The sequence below is a fragment of the Salmo salar genome, chromosome 09, assembly GCF_965601325.2.
Source record: "Salmo salar chromosome 09, fSalSal1, whole genome shotgun sequence".
NCBI lineage: Eukaryota > Metazoa > Chordata > Actinopteri > Salmoniformes > Salmonidae > Salmo > Salmo salar.
Window position 1 is genome coordinate 38702622 of NC_138299.1, and position 23010 is coordinate 38725631.

At 43.5% G+C, this 23010-nt stretch overlaps 1 protein-coding gene across 1 annotated transcript; it reads left to right on the forward strand.

Moving 5' to 3' along the window:
• The first annotated feature begins 1424 nt into the window (after window positions 1-1424).
• Window positions 1425-13676, forward strand: LOC106611282 (cysteine-rich protein 1). The gene is made up of 5 exons (XM_014211328.3): window positions 1425-1679; window positions 11510-11604; window positions 12064-12121; window positions 12855-12908; window positions 13383-13676. The coding sequence occupies exons 1-4, from the start codon at window positions 1640-1642 to the stop codon at window positions 12896-12898; spliced, it is 237 nt and encodes a 78-aa protein (XP_014066803.2). The 5' UTR covers window positions 1425-1639; the 3' UTR covers window positions 12899-12908; window positions 13383-13676.
• Window positions 13677-23010: the final 9334 nt, after the last annotated feature.

Here is a 23010-nt window from a genome sequence, read left to right on the forward strand (position 1 = left end):
AGGGAGAGCTTTGTATCTCTGTGTGTGGAGTATAGGTGGTCCAGAGTTATTTTTCCTCTGGTTGCACATTTAACATGCTGATAGAAATTCTGGAGTAAAAATGTGCTTAATAAGTCACATAATAAGTTGCATGGACTCACTCAGTGTGCCATAACAGTGTTTAACATGATTTTTTAATGACTACTTTATCTCTGTACCCCACACATCTGTAAGATCCCTCAGTCGAGCAGTGAATATCAAACACAGATTCAACCACAAAGACCAGGGAGGTTTTCCAATGCCTCGCTAAGTGCACCTATTAGTAGATGGGTAAACATTTTAAAAAGCAGAAATTGAATATCCCTTTGAGCATGGTGAAGTTCTTAATTACACCTTGGATGGTGTATCAATATACTGTACCCAGTCTCTACAAAGTTACAGGAATCCTTCAGTTGCCAGAGAGAAAGGAAACCGCTCAGGGATTTCACCATGAGTCCAATGATGACTTTAAAACAGTTACAGAGTTGAATGGCTGTGATAGGAGAAAACTAAGGATGGATCAACAACATTGTAGTTACTCCACAATACTAACCTAATTGACAGAGTGAAAAGAAGGAAGCGTATACAGAAAAAAAAATGATTACAAAACATGCATCCTGTTTGCAACAAGGCATTAAAGTAATACTGCATAAAATGTGACAAAATAAATGTACTTTTTGTGCTAAATACAAAGTGTTATCTTTGGGGAAAATCCAACACATCACTGAGTACCACTCTCCATATTTTCAAGCACAGTGCTTGCGGCATCATGTTATGGTTATGCTTGTAATCGTTAAGGAAGTGAGAGTTTTTCAGGATAAAAAATAAATGTAGCTAAGCACTTTCCACCAGACACTGGGAGATGAATTCACCGTTCAGCAGGACAATAAACCAAAACACAAGGTGAAATCTACTCAGGGAATGTTCCTGAGTGGCCTAATTACAGTTTTGAATTAAATCTGCTTGAAATAAGATTTAAAAATGGTTCTCTAGCAATGGTCAACAAACAATATATTTTTTTATTCAATTCAATTATTTAGAATATAGCCTATAGTGAATAAACCTATAACTATCCTGAAGGTATTAGCTAGTGCACAAAAACGTTTCTGACATGATTTCCTGACTTAGATCTTAGATGCACACTGACTCAACTCCAATAATTTCCGTATTTTGTACTCTCTCTCTGTCTCTCTCTCTCTCTCTCTCTCTCTCTCTCTCTCTCTCTCTCTCTCTCTATATATATATATATATATATATATATATATATATATATATATATATATATATATATATATATTTATAAGATCTCACACACACACAAAAACACACACATGCACGCACACACACACACACACACACACACACACACACACACACACACACACACACACACACACACACACACACACACACACACACGCTGTCAAAGCCTCACCCTCTATTCAGTTCCGCGGAGCGCAACTATTTCCTAGGCGGTATAAATACTAAGGCGCGCAAACATCTGCATTTCACAACGAGGCGTGGTTTAGGACGGACAGGTGGGCTGCTGCTGCTGTATAACTGCTGTGAGCATTAATTCAACTAGGATACTTCTTTCTATCCCGGAGACCAACACATCACCATGCCGAAGTGCCCAAAATGCACAAAGGAAGTTTACTTCGGTAAGACATCTTTATTGTGTCGATCAAAATTATTATTCATTATTTTTGCTAAACAGGGTGCACTTATTTTATTCAACATACCTGCTTGGGGTTATCATACCATATTTCACATTTGACGAAACCTGTGGACAGTTCAATACAGTTTAGTTAACCAACTTGTCTGTAGCTGTAAAAAAGCTCTTGAGAGATTGTGAGAGAAAAGGAGCAATGCTTCGCTTGAGCAATTTCCTGTTAGGGATTATATATAGAAAAAACATGTCTGTGACTGCAGAATCTTTTTGGCATGCAAACTTTTAGTAACTAGTTAATAACAATTTTAGTAATACTAATTGACTAATTGGTTAATGACTGCAATGTTTATTTGCCCTTCCCAAAAGAGGAAGACATAATTCTACAAAAATCTGATGCAGTGAATTTAATGGGAGTCTTTTCCCCCTCAGACTCTGGAGATTTTCCAACAGTGATAACGGCTTGACAACAGACTAGCTGTGGTACTGCAGGTCCTGCTAAGTCAGTGACTTAGCATACGGCACTTAGTGCATTAGGGAGAGAGGGGATAAAATAACACAGGGATAAAAGGCTACAGCGGGCATTAAGACATCCTAATACAATATCTCTCTCAGACTTGTATTGGAATAGGAAATCACTAGCTATATATCAGGTTTGAAATGGGGAATTCATACATGTTCAAGTTGGCAGTAACCATCTGTTTGTGTTGGAGCCTACCCATCTTATTTCTCAACAACTGATATAGTAAGGAAGTGTACTGACAAGCACAAGCACTGCGAGGGAGATGACATCTCAGACGGGCACGGTGTAAACTAATATTATTATGATCAAGGCTAGGGAAGGAAAACGAGTGCCATCAAATTACGACCACTGGTTCCATCTCGTAAACTAATATTCCCCATGGAAAATATTGCTTTTGTACTTATTTTAAGTGACGACTTAAATGAAAGATGAGAAGAAGAGGAAATGTAATGGGTTGTTTTATCCGGTGAATCCCAAGAACCTTGGTCTCCCTCTGTCTGGAGGTCCATGGAGGGAGGAACTGATTGGACGTACGGACAGATCATTTTATGTGTCTTGATCCATTTAGCACATTTCCTTCACTTCAGTAGCTTAACAGAGTCAGTCTGTCATCGCTGGAGACACACAAAGCCATGATACATAGCACAAAGCTACAAAGGCTCTCTTTCTCTCACTCTACAGTAAGGTTGGCCTGTCAGTCAGATGAATTGACTCTGCTGGCTGGGGAGCCATACTTTCCCCCCCCCCCCTCTCTCTCTCTCTCTCTCTCTCTCTCTCTCTCTCTCTCTCTCTCTCTCTCTCTCTCTCTCTCTCTCTCTCTCTCTCTCTCTCTCTCTCTCTCTCTCTCTCTCTCTCTCTCTCTCTTTCTGCCTCTCTCTCTCTGTCTCTCTCAATTAAATTCAAGGTGCTTTATTGTCATGGGAAACATATGTTAACATCGCCAAAGCAAGTGAAGTAGATAATAAACAAAAGTGAAATAAATAATAAAAAAAATGAACAGTAAACATTAAGCTCACAGAAGTTCCAAAATAATAATGATATTTCAAATGTCATATGTATATATACAGTGTTGTAACAATGTGCAAATAGTTAAAGTACAAAAGGGAAAATAAATAAGCATAAATATGGGTTGTATTTACAATGGTGTTTGTTCTTCACTGGTTGCCCTTTTCTTGTGGCAACAGGTCACAAATCTTGCTGCTGTGATGGCACACTGTGGTATTTCACCCAGTAGATATGGGAGTTTATCAAAATTGGGTTTGTTTTCGAATTCTTTGTGGGTCTGTGTAATCTGAGAGGAATATGTGTCTCTAATATGGTCAAACATTGGCAGGAGGTTAGGAAGTGCAGCTCAGTTTCCACCTCATTTTGTTTTCTCATGATTTGGTTGGTTTGTGTTTGTGGGGTCTGTTTGTGTTTGTGAACAGAGCCCCAGAGTGTTCGTGAACAGAGTCTCTCTCTCTACCCACCTCATAACTCCCCCACCTCCCTCTCTCTCCCTCTCTCTCTCTCTCTCTCTCTCTCTGTCTCTCTGTCTCTCTTTACAGTAAGGTTGGCCTGTCAGTCAGAGGAATTGGCCTTGCTGGCTGGGGAGCCATACTTTCCTTCTGCGGATTACCTTTTCGTTTTTTTCATGTGCTGCTGAAAAAGCCCCCATGAAAAAACAGTTCTGCGTCTCTCTGCAGCTCTTGAATAAAATGTCTCAGGGCAATAGGGTATTGAAGCTGAGCTTCAGTTTTTTAGCTTGTAGGCTGTTATCAGTTTTCTCTTTCATAAATCTCTAAAATAGTTGTTTTCAGAAAGTATCTGTCATTGCTCAAGGGAGCAGCTATACTATCTTACATTTTAGTAGACACTCTTATCGAGAGCAACTTAAAGTACCCATTAGCATTAAATGCTTTGCTCAAGGGCACATCGGCACACTTTTTACTTTGTTGGCTTTGGGAGTATCGAACCAGCGACCTTTCGGTTCATTGCACAACAATCTTAACCACTAGGCAACCTGACGCTACTGCTACTCTCTGTTCATCATATATGCATAGTCACTTTAACCATATCTACATGTCAGTACATGTCAATCAGCCTGACTAACCGGTGTCTGTATGTAGCCTCGCTACTTTTATAGCCTCGCTACTGTCTTTTCTTTGTTCTTTTTCTTTACTTACCTATTGTTCACCTAATACCTTTTTTGCACTATTGGTTAGAGGCTGTAAGTAAGCATTTCACTGTAAGGTCTACACCTGTTGTATTCAGCGCACGTGACAAATAAACTTTGATTTGATTTGACACCCTATCTAGCTTGGAAATGCTTATGCAGCAACTCCATCTTCACGTAAGTAGCTTTTCACAACCTGTTCCACTGTAGGCCTGTTTTCCTACCAGAAGAGGCCTATTTCCTGTTCTACACATATCATTTATCTCCCCATCTCCTCTCTTGCTAAACTGTCTTTTGCCTTGGTTGATCTTCTCTACCTACCTCATAGCTCCCTCCAGCTCCCTGTCTCTTTCTCTACTCACCCCATCTCGACTCTCCAGAGCCCCCAGCTCCCTGTCTCTTTCTCTACTCACCCCATCTCGACTCTACAGAGCCCCCAGCTCCCTGTCTCTTTCTCTACTCACCCCATCTCGACTCTCTAGAGCCCCCAGCTCCCTGTCTCTTTCTCTACTCACCCCATCTCGACTCTACAGAGCCCCCAGCTCCCCGTCTCTTTCTCTACTCACCCCATCTCGACTCTCCAGAGCCCCCAGCTCCCTGTCTCTTTCTCTACTCACCCCATCTCGACTCTCCAGAGCCCCCAGCTCCCTGTCTCTCTCTCTCTACCCACCCCATCTCGACTCTCCAGAGCTCTCACCTCCCTGCCTCTCTCTCCCAGGGGTGGCTGAGCTCTCAGATGGAAGCAATCGTTCTACTGATGCTTAAGTCAATGACTGATGGAGGGAAAGTACTGTCTGCTTCCAGAGAGAGGAGAGCGGGAAACAATCAAACTTACCCCTCTCCCTGTAACGACAGAGAGACAGCTAGACAGAGATAGACAGAGACAGAGAGAAGAGAGAGTATGAGCCAAGGAAGGGCACCAACTATCACAGTGTGCAGAGATTTACCCAGGAACCACAAATAGAGGTCATCTTAACTACGTGTTCCCTCAATACATTATCTTCATGGACCATTTAGATTCAGATCTGAGCCAATCCAGGGTTATTCAGGGTAGTTGGAGTGGGGTAAGAAGGGTTATTCAGGGTAGTTGGAGTGGGGTAAGAAGGGTTATTCAGGGTAGTTGGAGTGGGGTAAGGAGGGTTATTCAGGGTAGTTGGAGTGGGGTAAGAAGGGTTATTCAGGGTAGTTGCAGTGGGTAAGAAGGGTTATTCAGGGTAGTTGCAGTGGGGTAAGAAGGGTTATTCAGGGTAGTTGGAGTGGTGTAAGAAGGGTTATTCAGGGTAGTTGCAGTGGGTAAGAAGGATTATTCAGGGTAGTTGGAGTGGGGTAAGAAGGGTTATTCAGGGTAGTTGGAGTGGTGTAAGAAGGGTTATTCAGGGTAGTTGGAGTGGTGTAAGAAGGGTTATTCAGGGTAGTTGGAGTGGGGTAAGAAGGGTTATTCAGGGTAGTTGGAGTGGGGTAAGAAGGGTTATTCAGGGTAGTTGGAGTGGTGTAAGAAGGGTTATTCAGGGTAGTTGGAGTCGTGTAAGAAGGGTTATTCAGGGTAGTTGGAGTGGTGTAAGAAGGGTTATTCAGGGTAGTTGGAGTGGTCTAAGAAGGGTTATTCAGGGTAGTTGGAGTGGGGTAAGAAGGGTTATTCAGGGTAGTTGGAGTGGGGTAAGAAGGGTTATTCAGGGTAGTTGGAGTGGTGTAAGAAGTGTTATTCAGAGTCGTTGGTCTTTCTCACACACACCCCCATTACAGTAGACACACCCCCATTACAGTAAACACAACCCAATTACAGTAGACATACCCCAATTACAGTAGACACACCCCATGACATTGACATCAAGGGGACTGAAGGATCTGTGTCTGTATATAAACTTCATTCACACACCCACCTACAGACAGACAGATGGACAACAGCTCTGAGTGCCTGAGGAATGAGCTGCCCATTCATAACCAATGGTGACAACAGAAGTGAAGGAATGTTGTTCGATGAATCACAATAGACCTTATTAACGTGTCGGCCATGATTGCTCCAGAGTAGGAATGAAAACCCCTGTGTGAATAAGTAACCCAACAGCGTTGCCTCTGTTACCCTCTGACACTGTAAGTCAACCTAGAGCACTTGAGACACAGCAGCACCATTATATTCTGTCCCAGGGTAGTGGAGAGGGACATCCTTTCTCTGTTTCCTCATCTTGTTAGTGGAAGTACAGTAATTACCAGAGGTGGGACCAAGTCATTGTTTTACAAGTCACAAGTAAGTCTCAAGTCTTAGCACTCAAGTCTCAAGTCAAGTCTCAAGTCAAGACCGTCAAGAATCAAGTCAAGTCTCAAGTCCTAAACTTTAAGTTTTGAGTTCTAAACAAGTCATAATGTGCTCTTCACCAAATGTAATACCATTTCATATTTTTAACAAGAGTAATAGTATATTACATTTACGCAAATCATGAATGCTTTTAAAAATATCTATATATTTATTACTTTCCAAATAAATGTTATATTTCCATGGGTAGCCATGAGAAAAACACCGCCTCCCCCCCAATAGTGATCGACTATCGAGGAACGCTATGGGGCGCAATCGGGCGACGTAGGCTTGTACACAATCGTCCAACCTTAACACACACACACACACACACACACACACACACACACTCTGTGTGGTTACAGTAGGCTAACGTATGTCAATGGTTTAAGGAACAGCAGTAACATCAGGCAGGATTTAGGCTACCAACTGCCTAGCCAGTTGTAGCTCAATCTTGGGTGCAATGATCACGTTCCCGCACTGACTGACTCTGTGGAGGCTCATTGACTTAACATTACGTTAGCCTACATGATACACCAGTAAAGTAATAAAATATATAGCTGTCGGCTATATTAGCCACGACTTACCATTCTTTGTGCAGCTTCCAATGTCAAGCAAAATTGGAAATTGTTCCGCCTCCGTCTGTAATTTTCTTCCCGCATGTTTTGCAAGTTGCAATCTGTTTTTTATTGATACAGCGTCGTCTTTATATCCGAAAATAATAATTTTGGGTATCATCTTTCCAAGGGCTCCATGTGAATTCACCCGCCGACGTTCCTCTGCACTGCCACGCACAACTTTTTCTCAGCTGACACAATTTGATTGGCTGCAGTCCGATTCAAACTGTAATCCGTTAAATGAAGAGTTGATGCGCTGCACACTTTTTTTAATAGCATCATTTTTAATATTTGGGCTTGGGGAGGGTATCAAGTCAGGTCGAGTCAAAAGGCTCAAGGTCACGAGTCATTGGTGTTAAAGTCAAAGTCGAGTTGCAAGTCATCATATTTGTGACTCGAGTCCACACCTCTGGTAATTACTGTGGCCCAGAGGGAGGCCAAACCTTGGACCTGGTTCCATTCCACCCAGCCTCTACAGAACCAGCTGGAATGATGTAGGACTGACTGACTGGCTGACTGACTGACTGCACTGAGACACTGATTGACTGACAGATTTTTTAAAATGTAACCTTTATTTAACTAGGCAAGTCAGTTAAGAACAAATTCTTATTTTCAATGACAGCTTAGGAACAGTGGGTTAACTGCCTTGTTCAGGGTAGAACAACAGATTTTTACCCTGTCAGCTCTGGGATTCAATCTAGCAACCTTTCAGTTACAAGTCCAACGCTCTAACCACTAGGCTACCTGCCGCCCCAGTAGAATTTGATTGCTGACTGACTGACTGGCTGAGTGGAAGACTGACTGACTGGCTTACTGACTGCACTGAGACAGTGATTGACTGACTGACTGACTGGCTGACTGACTGACCGACTGATTGTACTGAGACACTGGAACAATAATCTGACAGCAGTTGCCAGAATGGATCCATACTCACACTAGGGGCTCGATTTAATCCGTAGCGCTGAAGAATTGTGCTACAGCTCCATAGAAATGTAAAGGCAATGTTCCTGCGTTCACAGAGACTGGATTCACGGTAAATGCTGCATATGTCGGCTCAATCGGGAAATTATCTTTACATTGAATTTGCGCTACAGTGCGGTTCTTCAGCACTACGGATTGAATCGAGGCCTAAATCACTGACATGACAAATACCAGTGGTGTAAAGTACTTAAATAAAAATACTTCAAAGTACTACTTAAGTGTTTTTTTGGGGTATCTGTACTTTACTTTATTATTTATATTTTTGACAACTTTTACTTTTACTCCACTACATTCCTAAAGAAAATAATGTACTTTCTACTCTACATTTTCCCTGACTCCTAAAAGTACTTGTTATATTTTGAATGCTTAGCAGGACAGGAAAATTGTCTAATTCACGCACTTAAAGAGAAAATCCCTGGTCATCCCTACTGCCTCTGATCTGTCAGACTCACTAAACACAAATGCCCTGTTTGTAAATTATGTCTGAGTGTTGGAGTGTGCCCCTGGCTATCCGTAAATTTAAAAAACAAGAAAATTGTGCCGTTTGGTTTGCTTAATATAATGGAATTTGAATTGATTTATACTTTTACTTTTGATACTTAAGTATATTTCAAACCAAATACTTTTGGACTTTTACTCAAGTAGAATTTTACTGGGTGACTTTCACTTTTACTTTAGTCATTTTCAATTAAGGTCTCTTACTTTTACTCAAATATGACAATTGGGTACTTTTTCCACCACTGACAAATAACTAATGATACATATGCCTACCGTGCAGGAACTCGGTAATACAGTATAGTCAAATGCAATTCTACAATATGTAGAGACCTTCAGAATCATTTACAGTAATTCCAAATACGAAGCAAGAGTTCACATGATGGATCTGTCATCTATTGGTTAAACATTTACTTTAAATGGTGTATTGAGTAAGACTTTAGCAGGACCCTCATTCATATCCATAGATGGTAGAGATAACGTTACGCTCCAGTGGGTTTTGAATTTTCTCTACTTTATTTATGACCAAAATTGATTAGAATGTCATTTTGCTTTCAGCACCTCCTGTCCTTATGTTTTGAAATTGTGTGTGTGTGTGATGCGTGTATGTGTATATGTGCTCAGTGTGTGTGATGTATGTATGTGTATATGTGCTTGAGTGTGTGTGATGTATGTATGTGTATATGTGCTCAGTGTGTGTGATGTATGTATGTGTATATGTGCTCAGTGTGTGTGATGTATGTATGTGTATATGTGTTCAGTGTGTGTGATGTATGTATGTGTATATGTGCTTGAGTGTGTGTGCTCAGTTTGATGAACTTTACAGCATTTGGCTCCCATCAGACACAGCAGATGCTTAGTTGGCCCTCTCTCCCATTGCATCGTGGGATAGGTCTCAACAGACAGCACTCCGAGCTTTTCTGCTCATAAAAACCATAAAACCCATGACTATGGCTTACCCCCCTGTTTAACGACCGGCTCCATGATGGCTGTTTGTTGCAAATCGTTCCTCACAGCTCAGCCCGAAGATAAATACTCTCTTTATCGGGTTTTTATATTTACAGGGAAGGAGAGGAAATAGGGAGGGAATGGAGGGCGTATTCCTCAGGGAGTCTCCTCTCTCTCTCTCTCTCTCTCCTCAGACACTCAGCCAAGCACCACACCCTCCCAATATTCTTGTGACTAAAGTGTTATCTGTGTGCTGGTCTAAACGAGGCCTGTAACATTACATCATGGAGCACACAAGCAGTATCCTCAGCAGACTACAGCCTGACATCCAGACAGTATCCTCAATAGACTACAGTCTGACATCCAGACAGTATCCTCAATAGACTACAGTCTGACATCCAGACAGTATCCTCAATAGACTACAGTCTGACATCCAGACAGTATCCTCAATAGACTACAGTCTGACATCCAGACAGTATCCTCAATAGACTACAGTCTGACATCCAGACAGTATCCTCAATAGACTACAGTCTGACATCCAGACAGTATCCTCAATAGACTACAGTCTGACATCCAGACAGTATCCTCAATAGACTACAGTCTGACATCCAGACAGTATCCTCAATAGACTACAGTCTGACATCCAGACAGTATCCTCAATAGACTACAGCCTGACATCCAGACAGTATCCTCAGCAGACTACAGTCTGACATCCAGACAGTATCCTCACCAGACTACAGTCTGACATCCAGACAGTATCCTCAATAGACTACAGTCTGACATCCAGACAGTATCCTCAGCAGACTACAGTCTGACATCCAGACAGTATCCTCAATAGACTACAGTCTGACATCCAGACAGTATCCTCAGCAGACTACAGCCTGACATCCAGACAGTATCCTCAACAGACTACAGTCTGACATCCAGACAGTATCCTCACCAGACTACAGTCTGACATCCAGACAGTATCCTCAATAGACTACAGTCTGACATCCAGACAGTATCCTCAGCAGACTACAGCCTGACATCCAGACAGTATCCTCAACAGACTACAGTCTGACATCCAGACAGTATCCTCACCAGACTACAGTCTGACATCCAGACAGTATCCTCACCAGACTACAGTCTGACATCCAGACAGTATCCTCAATAGACTACAGTCTGACATCCAGACAGTATCCTCAGCAGACTACAGTCTGACATCCAGACAGTATCCTCACCAGACTACAGCCTGACATCCAGACAGTATCCTCACGAGACTACAGTCTGACATCCAGACAGTATCCTCACCAGACTACAGTCTGACATCCAGACAGTATCCTCACGAGACTACAGTCTGACATCCAGACAGTATCCTCACCAGACTACAGTCTGACATCCAGACAGTATCCTCACGAGACTACAGCCTGACATCCAGACAGTATCCTCAATAGACTACAGTCTGACATCCAGACAGTATCCTCAGCAGACTACAGTCTGACATCCAGACAGTATCCTCAGCAGACTACAGCCTGACATCCAGACAGTATCCTCACCAGACTACAGTCTGACATCCAGACAGTATCCTCACCAGACTACAGTCTGACATCCAGACAGTATCCTCAGCAGACTACAGTCTGACATCCAGACAGTATCCTCACCAGACTACAGTCTGACATCCAGACAGTATCCTCACGAGACTACAGTCTGACATCCAGACAGTATCCTCAGCAGACTACAGTGCCCTTCTCGTGTGGTGTGGGAAGATGCATGTCATTGTGAGTGGGCCATTGTCCATTAGCTAAACGTGTCCTATTATCTCTTTGTCTCACAGCGGAGAGAGTGACATCGCTGGGGAAGGACTGGCACAGACCCTGTCTGAAGTGTGAGAAGTGTAACAAGACGCTGTCGGCCGGATCACACGCAGAGGTCAGCCGACACACACACACACACACACACACACACACACACACACACACACACACACACACACACACACACACACACCACACACCTACGCACGTGCACACTCAAACACACACACCCATGCATGTGCAAGCACGCACGCGGGCAAACACACAAGCATGTGCAACCACACTTCACACATAACACACAATTCATTATTAGATGAGAAATATTTTAAGGAAAGAATTAAGGATATTGGAAACATTTATTTATGATATGTGTTCTCTTGTCATAGATCGTATTGGTCATAAACTACAATTAAGCCCACATTCTGGTCCATTAATCTTTCATGTAATTGTTTGGCTTTTTATCTGAATACAATCACATGCTGGTATTTTCAGTCAGTCAGGCTGGTTCTAATACAGCCTGTACCCTCTCTTTCATTCTCTCTCTCTCTCTCTCTCTCTCTCTCTCTCTCTCTAGCACGATGGCAAGCCTTACTGTAACAGCCCCTGCTACTCTGCACTATTTGGGCCTAAAGGTGAGTTCCTATTTATAATGATCCTACATTAGAGGTGACAGGTGTCTTAACAATCTATCTTAATGAGGATATCATAATTGAGAGAGATCACAACCCTATTATCGTAACCATATTACCTAGGGTTGTTATCTGTTTTTGGTTCAAGGTACATGTCAATGTAAGAAGGTAGTTGATATATAAGTTGAGTTCAGTGATATGGGAGCCGTGTGTCTATATACGTACTCTGATAAAGCTCCACGCTGTAATCTTTGGGAGGAGAACCTCACTATCGGGTATTCCTGACCCTAACATCCTGTATGGAAAGTCTGTTCATTGTGAACCTGTGACAGAATGAGCTAATTTGAACCATTTACGATACCCACCTCAGTGGGTAAGGTTCACGCTTCCACAAAGAACATTGGGGTCATTAACATCTTATCAATCAATATATTTTATATTTTATCTACTGATAACCTAGAAACTCTCTCCTCAAAATACAGTCACTGTCTCTGAAAAGTGGGCTAGTCGATCCCCTTACATTGACAGATATCCTGAATGTGAGAAATAGTTGGAATGTTCTGTTGGAATTGGAACAGCGGTAGTCATAGGACATGTTGGTTCCGTGTGGTGGTTCTAGAAGAGCTGCTGTGGAACGGGGTCAATGTTTTGTCGACGTACAGTATGCAGTCCCCTGACCCAACACTCTCTCTCTTTCTCTCTGTCTCTCTTGCTCTCTTTTTCTCTCCCCCCAAAGGATTTGGACGTGGGGGAGCTGAAAGCCACACATTCACTAAGTAGACCAACTCAGGTACAGTACAGGCCATTCAGTGTACTCATTCAAATATAGACCAACACTGTTCATTTAAGTCACATTCAACTAGATCTTCATTATAATAACAATTTCAGGGTGCTTATATTTGTCCTGTTACACACAAATGTGTAATAAAAAATGTATTTCTTGCACCTCCCAACTCCTTCTGAGATACCTGCAGGTTAACCATTGTCCAGCACCCCTAGAGAAATTAGGGTTAAGAGCCTTGCTCAAGGGTACAGCGACAGATTTTTCACCTTGTATCGTTCGGTACTCGAACCAGTGAACTTTTGATTCCTTTCCCAACGCTCTAACCTCGAGGCTACCTGCCACCCCAGAATCAAAGCAAATACACAGAGAAAAATATACACCTTCACCACCAACCTCAACCTTACAAATGCTACAAACATTAAAGATTGTTGTTTCGTTATGCAAAATACAAATCTAACATGTTTTCTCTTTTGTTTGCAGGTTCATCCACCACACCAAATGGGTTGCAAGAAGAAGGCAACTCAGCATTCTACAGCATCCTCCATACTATGCTAAACAAAAACAAACAACCAAAAAGGCTCCTTTTTGGAACCACCGTTTTGTGTTATTTTCTGTCTTTGTGTTGTCTGGAGGAATCAGTCTTAATACACATTTTAATTGGCTATAGTGAGATGTTTACTATAGTCCCACTAGTGGATCGGAGGGTTAGACAATAACCTCTCTGTTCCTGTACATGTTTTTAAATTCTGATTAAACAGTCTTTTTCAAAATGTTTTTCTCTCTTATTCATTCATTCCTCATTGGCTTACTCAGATAGTACTTCAGTCTACTTTTTATATTATGGCATGTCTCCTGTCTCATTTAGGCGTTTCCTCCTTAATACACCTGATAGTTACATACAGAGCAATATGAGAATATTTCTGTGACTTCCACTTGCTACAATCCATGGAAACTTAGGCATGTCCACTATGTCCACTATGTCCACCGTGTCCACTATGTCCACCATGTCCACTGTGCCCACTATTTCTACTATGTCCACTGTGTCCTCTGTGTTCACTATGTCCACTATTTCCACTATTTCCACTGTATCCACTGTGTCCACTGTGTCCACTATTTCCACTGTATCCACTGTGTCCACTGTGTCCACTATTTCCACTGTATCCACTGTGTCCACTGTGTCCACTATTTCTACTATGTCCACTATGTCTACTGTGCCCACTATGCCCACTATGTCCACTATGTCCACTATGTCCACTATGTCCACCATGTCCACTATGTCCACTGTGCCCACTATTTCTACTATGTCCACTGTGTCCACTGTGCCCACTATTTCTACTATGTCCACTATGTCCACTGTATCCACTATGTCCACTGTGTACACTATGTCCACAATGTCTACTGTGTCCACTATGTCCACTATTTCCACTGTGTCCACTATGTCCACAATGTCTACTGTGTCCACTATGTCCACTGTGTCCACTATGTCCACTGTGTCCACTGTGTCCACTATGTCCACTATGTCCACTGTGTCCACTATGTCCACAATGTCTACTGTGTCCACTATGTCCACTATGTCCACTATGTCCACTATGTCCACTATGTCCACCATGTCCACTATGTCCACTGTGCCCACTATTTCTACTATGTCCACTGTGTCCACTGTGCCCACTATTTCTACTATGTCCACTATGTCCACTGTATCCACTATGTCCACTGTGTACACTATGTCCACAATGTCTACTGTGTCCACTATGTCCACTATTTCCACTGTGTCCACTATGTCCACAATGTCTACTGTGTCCACTATGTCCACTGTGTCCACTATGTCCACTGTGTCCACTGTGTCCACTATGTCCACTATGTCCACTGTGTCCACTATGTCCACAATGTCTACTGTGTCCACTATGTCCACTGTGTCCACTGTGTCCACTATGTCCACTATGTCTACTGTATCCACTATGTCCACTACGTCCACTATGTCCACTGTGTCCACTATGTCCACTATTTCCACTGTGTCGACTATTTCCACTGTGTTCACTATTTCCACTGTGTCCACTATGTCCACTGTGTCGACTATGTCCACTATGTCCACTGTGTCCACTGTGTCCACTATGTCCACTATGTCCACTGTGTCGACTATGTCCACTATGTCCACTGTGTCGACTATGTCCACTATGTCCACTGTGTCCACTGTGTCCACTATGTCCACTATGTCCACTGTGTCGACTATGTCCACTATGTCCACTGTGTCCACTATGTCCACTATGTCCTCTATGTCCACTGTGTCGACTATTTCCACTGTGTTCACTATTTCCCCTGTGTCCACTATTTCCACTGTGTCCACTATTTCCACTGTGTCCACTATTTCCACTGTGTTCACTATTTCCACTATGTCCACTATTTCCACTGTGTCCACTATTTCCACTGTGTCCACTATTTCCACTGTGTCCACTATTTCCACTGTGTTCACTATTTACACTGTGTCCACTATGTCCACTGTATCCACTATGTCTACTACGTCCACTATGTCCACTGTGTCCACTATGTCCACTATGTCCACTGTGTCGACTATGTCCACTATGTCCACTGTGTCCACTATGTCCACTATGTCCTCTATGTCCACTGTGTCGACTATTTCCACTGTGTCCACTATTTCCACTGTGTCCACTATTTCCACTGTGTCCACTATTTCCACTGTGTCCATATCTGCAAGAAGAAAAACAGAACACATCGGCATCAGGCCACCGTAGATAATACTTATTGTCCACATTCCTTGGCAGTTGGCACAATCACTAACTCAATCAGTAATCTAATTTGATTAGGATCTGGACACAGGATTATGTACGTGAGCAGGAACAGAAAGCTTTCCTTCAACATTGCAGTAAATACATGGGTAATCTGATGATTAAAATTCCAGCTATTGATGAGGATGGACTCTTGAAACTGTCATCCTCTCTGTATTCTACCGTGGCTTCGTAACCTCACACATAAACTAAAGTTAACATTTTTGCTAATGACAGCAACATAGATATTACGACATTATCCTTCTGAATAAGTCCCTATCCACTTCCACAGTACATCAATTATGACATTATCCTTCTGAATATGTCCCTATCCACTTCCACAATACAAACATTATGACATTGTCCCTCTGAATAAGTCCCTATCCACTTCCACAGTACATCAATTATGACATTATCCTTCTGAATATGTCCCTATCCACTTCCACAATACAAACATTATGACATTGTCCTTCTGAATAAGTCCCTATCCACTTCCATGAAACAAAAATTATGACATTATCCTTCTGAATAAGTCCCTATCCACTTCCCTTCGACAGCCCCATCCACTCTTAGAGACATGATTCAGGGGACACATCCCTCTACTCCTTCTCACACCCACCCACTCTGTCCACTTAACAGCTGGACCCGTCTTGAAGGGAGGGAGGTTAGGGGAGGGAGGGATTGAGGGGGGGAGGGAGGGATGTAGGGAGGATGGGAGAGATGGAGGGAGGGGAGTGAGCAAGGGAGGCCAGGCTATTCCAGAGTACTAAAGGGAGATGAAGGGAAAGGAGGGTCTGGGACTTTTCCCAAACTATCCCATGGCCAGAAGGGCAGGCCAGAAGGGCAGTCCAGAAAGGCAGGCCAGAAGGGAAGTCCAGAAAGGCAGGCCAGAAGGGCAGTCCAGAAGGGCAGGCCAGAAGGGAAGTCCAGAAAGGCAGGCCAGAAGGGCAGTCCAGAAGGGCAGGCCAGAAGGGCAGTCCAGAAGGGCAGTCCAGAAGGGCAGGCCAGAAGGGAGTCCAGAAGGGCAGGCCAGAAGGGCAGTCCAGAAGGGCAGGCCAGAAGGGCAGTCCAGAAGGGCAGTCCAGAAGGGCAGGCCAGAAGGGCAGGCCAGAAGGGAAGTCCAGAAAGGCAGGCCAGAAGGGCAGTCCAGAAGGGCAGGCCAGAAGGGCAGGCCAGAAGGGCAGGCCTGAAGGGAAGGCCAGAAGGGCAGGGAAGAAGGGAAGGCCAGATCCTCCCTCGTGGCCTTTGTGGCTTCCACTGCCACACCCTGTTCCGAGGACATTGCCTTCAGCTCAGAGTTTACGACCAGCCGCCCATCCGCCCTCTGTCGCCCAGCAACTGGCTGGCAGCCACCTCACTAACCTCCCTCCCTCCTCTCCACTGTCACAGGGCCGACCCACCGCCCACTGTTACCACGGTAATGGACACAAACAAGACCCAACAGCCACCTGACAACCCAGACACCTCTCTCTCCCTAACCCCCTCTTCCTCTCTCTCTCTCTCTCTCTCTCTCTCTCTCTCTGACTCCCACCCACTCGCATTCCTCTTTGAACAAAGACCTTCAGTGTCACACAGAAGTCCACCAAGCCATACCACAGACAGGGTGGTATGCCCAACTGATGAGGCCACAGAGCAAGGGGGGGGGGGGGGGGGGTGATCAGTAATAGCATCTGTGAAAAGTGCATTTATCTCCCAACTCTTTTCTTATCTGTAATCTTCCCCTAACTGACAACTAGAATCAAAAGAGAATATAAAGTACATATACAAATTCCATGCATAGCACACTCAGAGAAAAAATATACAAATTGACTTCAGTTGTGGTTGGAATATTTTTAAAATATTTATAAGCTCAGTGCCAATCATGTCAAAAGAACCTGTCAAGTTCCACAGGATAACAAAAGACAAAATAGTTCTTTCTAAACACTTTTGGAAGAATGGGGGACAACATCTATCTGTGAAAGGGGGTTTCACAGAAAAATAAAAGAAATATATCAACATAAAAAAATGCGGGTCAATATTCTTTTTTTTTTTACAGGGTCCGTAAAAATGTTTTTTTTTTGTTCTGCAATTTCGCGGCATTGTGTTCTCGCACCCCCCCCCCCCCCCCTCTCTCTCTCTCTCTCTCTCTCTCTCTCTCTCTCTCTCTCTCTCTCTCTCTCTCTCTCTCTTTCCCCGTCAATTATCTTTTAACACTGGAAGGACAGACCTTAAAGGGGGGATGAACTTCCTGATTTGGCCTTGTTTTTCGGGTGAGTGACTGTAACTGCGTACTGTTTTGGCAGAGTGAATGTACAAATGATTCACACGTGCGAATGCACGCACAAGAGACACCCACATTAAAACATCCCACCAAGACAACTCTCATTTGGCTTTAGTTATGGCTGCTGCATTTCTTAATGATCAAGTGGTCATTAAGAAATGCAGCAGCCATGACTGAAGCCAAACAAGAGTGGTCTTGGGGGGATGTTTTAATGTGGGCGTCTCTTGTGCGTGCATTCGCATGTGGGAAGCATTTGTACATTCACTCTGCCAAAACAGTTAGTCACTCACCTTTCTAGATAACATGAACTAGTCTAACCAGGTCTTGTGTCTTGAAGTCCCCTAGGCTAGCTAGTGCTAGACAACTTCTTTCACCAATTAGCTACAGCCAGGCTGTTGTGCAACTTGGCTAAATTGGTTTGACATTGGATAGCCTATCTCTGGGGCTAGTTAGGGACCATCAATAAATTACACTATGTAAATGGGACAATGTTTTAATGTTGCACATCTTTTAGCTGTATATTAATTTCTACAATTTATAGTTGGTTTGAGTTTTTAAAATATTGTCACATGTACATTGTGTAATTTACTGATGGTCCCTAACTAGCCCCATATAGATATCGAATGTCAAACAAAATGTACCATAGGCGTTACGATCGGATCAGGTGCAGCTGAGCTCCGAATTGACGATTTGTGGGCATGCGGGCAGGATTGAAATAAACCCTTCATTCCAGGATATGCCATATCTTCCTATCATCTTGCAAACTTCAGTTTTGGATGAGAGCGAGATGGACTTTATGGCCAAAATGATCCTATTTACACGTAGTAAATTGTGACAATAGAATACATGCTTCTGACTCTTATCGATGCCACATAAGCTGATTTTCAAAGTGAGAAGTTGCTTTTGGGGCAGTCGCGCTTTAAGTGCCACCATGGTAGTCATGGTGACACTTCTCATTTGACGTGGTGCTCTGGAAGTGAAAACTACAATCAGAACCGTGTCAGGATGGCACCCTATTCCTTATATTCCCTATATAGGGCACTACTTTCTATGGACCCTAATCACACCCTGATCTGTTTCACCTGTCTTGTGATGTTAACTTGAGTGTAGCGAAATGCTTGTGCTTCTAGTTCCGACACTGCAGTAATATCTAACAAGTAATCTAACAATTTCACAAGTACCTTATACACACAAGTGTAAAGGAATGAATAAGAATATGTACATATAAATATATGGATGAGCGATGGCCGAACAGCATAGGCAAGATGCAGTAGATGGTATAGAGTACAGTATAGACATATGAGATGAGTAATGTAGGGTATGTAAACATGATATAAAGTGGCATTGTTTAAGTGACTAGTGATACATTTATTACATCCAATTATGAATGATTAAAGTGGCTAGAGATTTGAGTCAGTATGTTGGCAGCAGCCAATCAATGTTAGTGATGGCTGTTTAACAGTCTGATGGCCTTGAGATAGAAACTGTCTTTCAGTCTCTCGGTCCCAGCTTTGATGCACCTGTACTGACCTCGCCTTCTAGATGATAGCGGGGTGAACAGGCTGTGGCTCGGGTGGTTGTTGTCCTTGATGATCTTTTTGGCCTTCCTGTTACATCGGGTGATGTAGGTGTCCTGGAGGGCAGGTAGTTTGCCCCGGTGATGCGTTGTGCAGACCTCACTACCCCCTGGAGAGCCTTACGGTTGTGGGCGGAGCAGTTGCCGTACCTGGCGGTGATACAGCCCGACAGGATGCTCTCGATTGTGTATCTGTAAAAGTTTGTGAGTGTTTTTGGTGACAAGCCAAATTTCTTCAGCCTCCTGAGGTTGAAGAGGCGCTATTGCGCCTTCTTCACCACCCTGTCTGTGTGGGTGGACCATTTCAGTTTGTCCGTGATGTGTACGCCGAGGAACTTAAAACTTTCCACCTTCTCCACTACTGTCCCGTCGATGTGGATAGGAGGGTGCTCCCTCTGCTGTTTCCTGATGTCCACGATCATCTCCTTTGTTTTGTTGACGTTGAGTGTGAGGTTATTTTCCTGACACCACACTCCGAGGGTCCTCACCTCCCCCCTGTAGGCCGTTTCGCCGTTGTTGGTAATCAAGCCTACCACTGTAGTGTCATCTGCAAACTTGATGATTGAGTTGGAGGCGTGCATGACCACGCAGTCATGGGTGAACAGGGAGTACAGGAGAGGGCTGAGAACACACCCTTGTGGGGCCCCAGTGTTGAGGATCAGCGGGGTGGAGATATTGTTTCCTACCCTCACCACCTGGGGGCGGACTGTCAAAAAGTCCAGGACCCAGTTGCACAGGGCGGGGTCGAGACCCAGGGTCTCGAGCTTAATGACGAGTTTGGAGGGTTCTATGGTGTTAAATGCTGAGCTGTAATCGATGAACAGCATTCTTACTTAGGTATTCCTCTTGTCCAGATGGGTTAGGGCAGTGTGCAGTGTGATTGCGATTGCGTCGTCTGTGGACCTATTGGGTCGGTAAGCAAATTGGAGTGGGTCTAGGGTGTCAGGTAGGGTGGAGGTGATATGATCCTTGACTAGTCTCTCAAAGCACTTCATGATGACGGAAGTGAGTGCTACGGGGCGATAGTCATTTAGCTCAGTTACCTTAGCTTTCTTGGGAACAGGAACAATGGTGGCCCTCTTGAAGCATGTGGGAACAGCAGACTGGGATAGGGATTGATTGAATATGTTCGTAAACACACCAGCCAGCTGGTCTGCGCATGCTCTGAGGATGCAGCCGGGGATGCCGTCTGGGCCGGCAGCCTTGCGAGGGGTAACACGTTTAAATGTTTTACTCACGTTGGCTACAGTGAAGGAGAGCCCGCAGGTTTTGGTACCGGGCCGTGTCAGTGGCACTGTATTGTCCTCAAAGCGAGCAAAGAAGTTGTTTATTTTGTCTGGGAGCAAGACGTCGTGGTCCGCGACTGGGCTGGTTTTCTTTTTGTAATCTGTGATTGACTGTAGACCCTGCCACATACATCTCGTGTCTGAGCCATTGAATTGCGACTCTACTTTGTCTCTATACTGACGCTTAGCTTGTTTGATTGCCTTGCGGAGGGAATAGCTAGAATAGCTAGCAATCAGTGCAGATGAAGGGGAGGAGACAGGTTAAAGAATACTTTTTTAAGCAATGAGACAATTGAGACATGGATTGTGTATGTGTGCCATTCAGAGGGTGAATGGGCAAACCAAATATTTAAGTGACTTTGAACAGGGTATGGTAGTAGGTGCCAGACACACCAGTTTGAGTGTGTCAAGAGCTGCAACGCTGCTGAGTTTTTTATGCTCACCCGTTTCCCGTGTCAATCTAGAATGGTCCTCCACCCAAAAGACATCCAGCTAATTTGACACAACTGTGGGAAGCATTGGAGTCATCATTGGCCAGCATCCCTGTCGAACGCTTTCGACACCTTGTAGAGTCCATGCCCTGGCAAACTGAGGCTTTTCTGAGGGCAAAAGGGGGGTGCAACTCAATATTAGGAAGATGTTCCTAATGTTTTGTGCACTCAGTGTATACTGTAGATCCATACTGGATAATATACAGAAATGTAGATGAGTGTTCAAAGTGGAAATCTCATATAAGGCGTCTTTATTGTGTGTAGAGTGAGGTGGTGTGTGGGGCAACAAACATCTGTTCGGATTACTTGCTAAGAAGCCTACTATTCTACCATCATTGTGTACTGCCATCCTATATGCTATGGCATTGTTCTAGTGAAAGGGCATCAGAGCCTGCTGCGATGTTGAGTAAGAAAGACCTTGAGGCCCCCTGAACTCCACAACTCAGCAAGATTACAACAGAAGGTTGATTAAGGCTCAGAGGCTGTGCTTTTTAACTTTACTGTTTTATAGCAGGATCTTTAAAAAAATTCCCCTCAGTAAAACAGACATTAACAGGGAAAGCACAATACCATCGAAAATAAAGGAAGTTTATTTTTTTTCCTCCAGCGTCCCACAGAATTCTTTAAGATGGTATCCGACACACTCAGAGTCACTGAGTCATGGAATTCACATAAAAGAAGTGGACCTGGCCAATTCTAAAGGCTCTGTAATAAACACACACACACACACACACACACACACACACACACACACACACACACACACACACACACACACACACACACACACACACACACACACACACACACACACACACACACACACACACCTTTTCCAGCATGTCTTTACTACAAGACTATTTATTTTAGTTGTAAATCATTTTGGAGTTCTTAGTGAGTTTCATACAGTATGTGTTGCATGTCGCTCAGAGTTTCATACAGTATGTGTTGCATGTCACTCAGAGTTTCATACAGTATGTGTTGCATGTCACTCATAGTTTCATACAGTATGTGTTGCATGTCACTCAGAGTTTCATACAGTATGTGTTACATGTCACTCAGAGTTTCATACAGTATGTGTTGCATGTCACTCAGAGTTTCATACAGTATGTGTTGCATGTCACTCAGAGTTTCATACAGTATGTGTTGCATGTCACTCAGAGTTTCATACAGTATGTGTTGCATGTCACTCATAGTTTCATACAGTATGTGTTGCATGTCACTCAGAGTTTCATACAGTATGTGTTGCATGTCACTCAGAGTTTCATACAATACTATGTGTTGCATGTCACTCATAGTTTCATACAGTATGTGTTACATGTCACTCAGAGTTTCATACAGTATCTGTTGCATGTCACTCCGAGTTTCATACAGTATGTGTTACATGTCACTCAGAGTTTCATACAGTATGTGTTGCATGTCACTCAGAGTTTCATACAATACTATGTGTTGCATGTCACTCATAGTTTCATACAGTATGTGTTGCATGTCACTCATAGTTTCATACAGTATGTGTTGCATGTCACTCATAGTTTCATACAGTATGTGTTGCATGTCACTCAGAGATTCATACAGTATGTGTTGCATGTCACTCATAGTTTCATACAGTATGTGTTGCATGTCACTCAGAGTTTCATACAGTATGTGTTGCATGTCACTCAGAGTTTCATACAGTATGTGTTGCATGTCACTCAGAGTTTCATACAGTATGT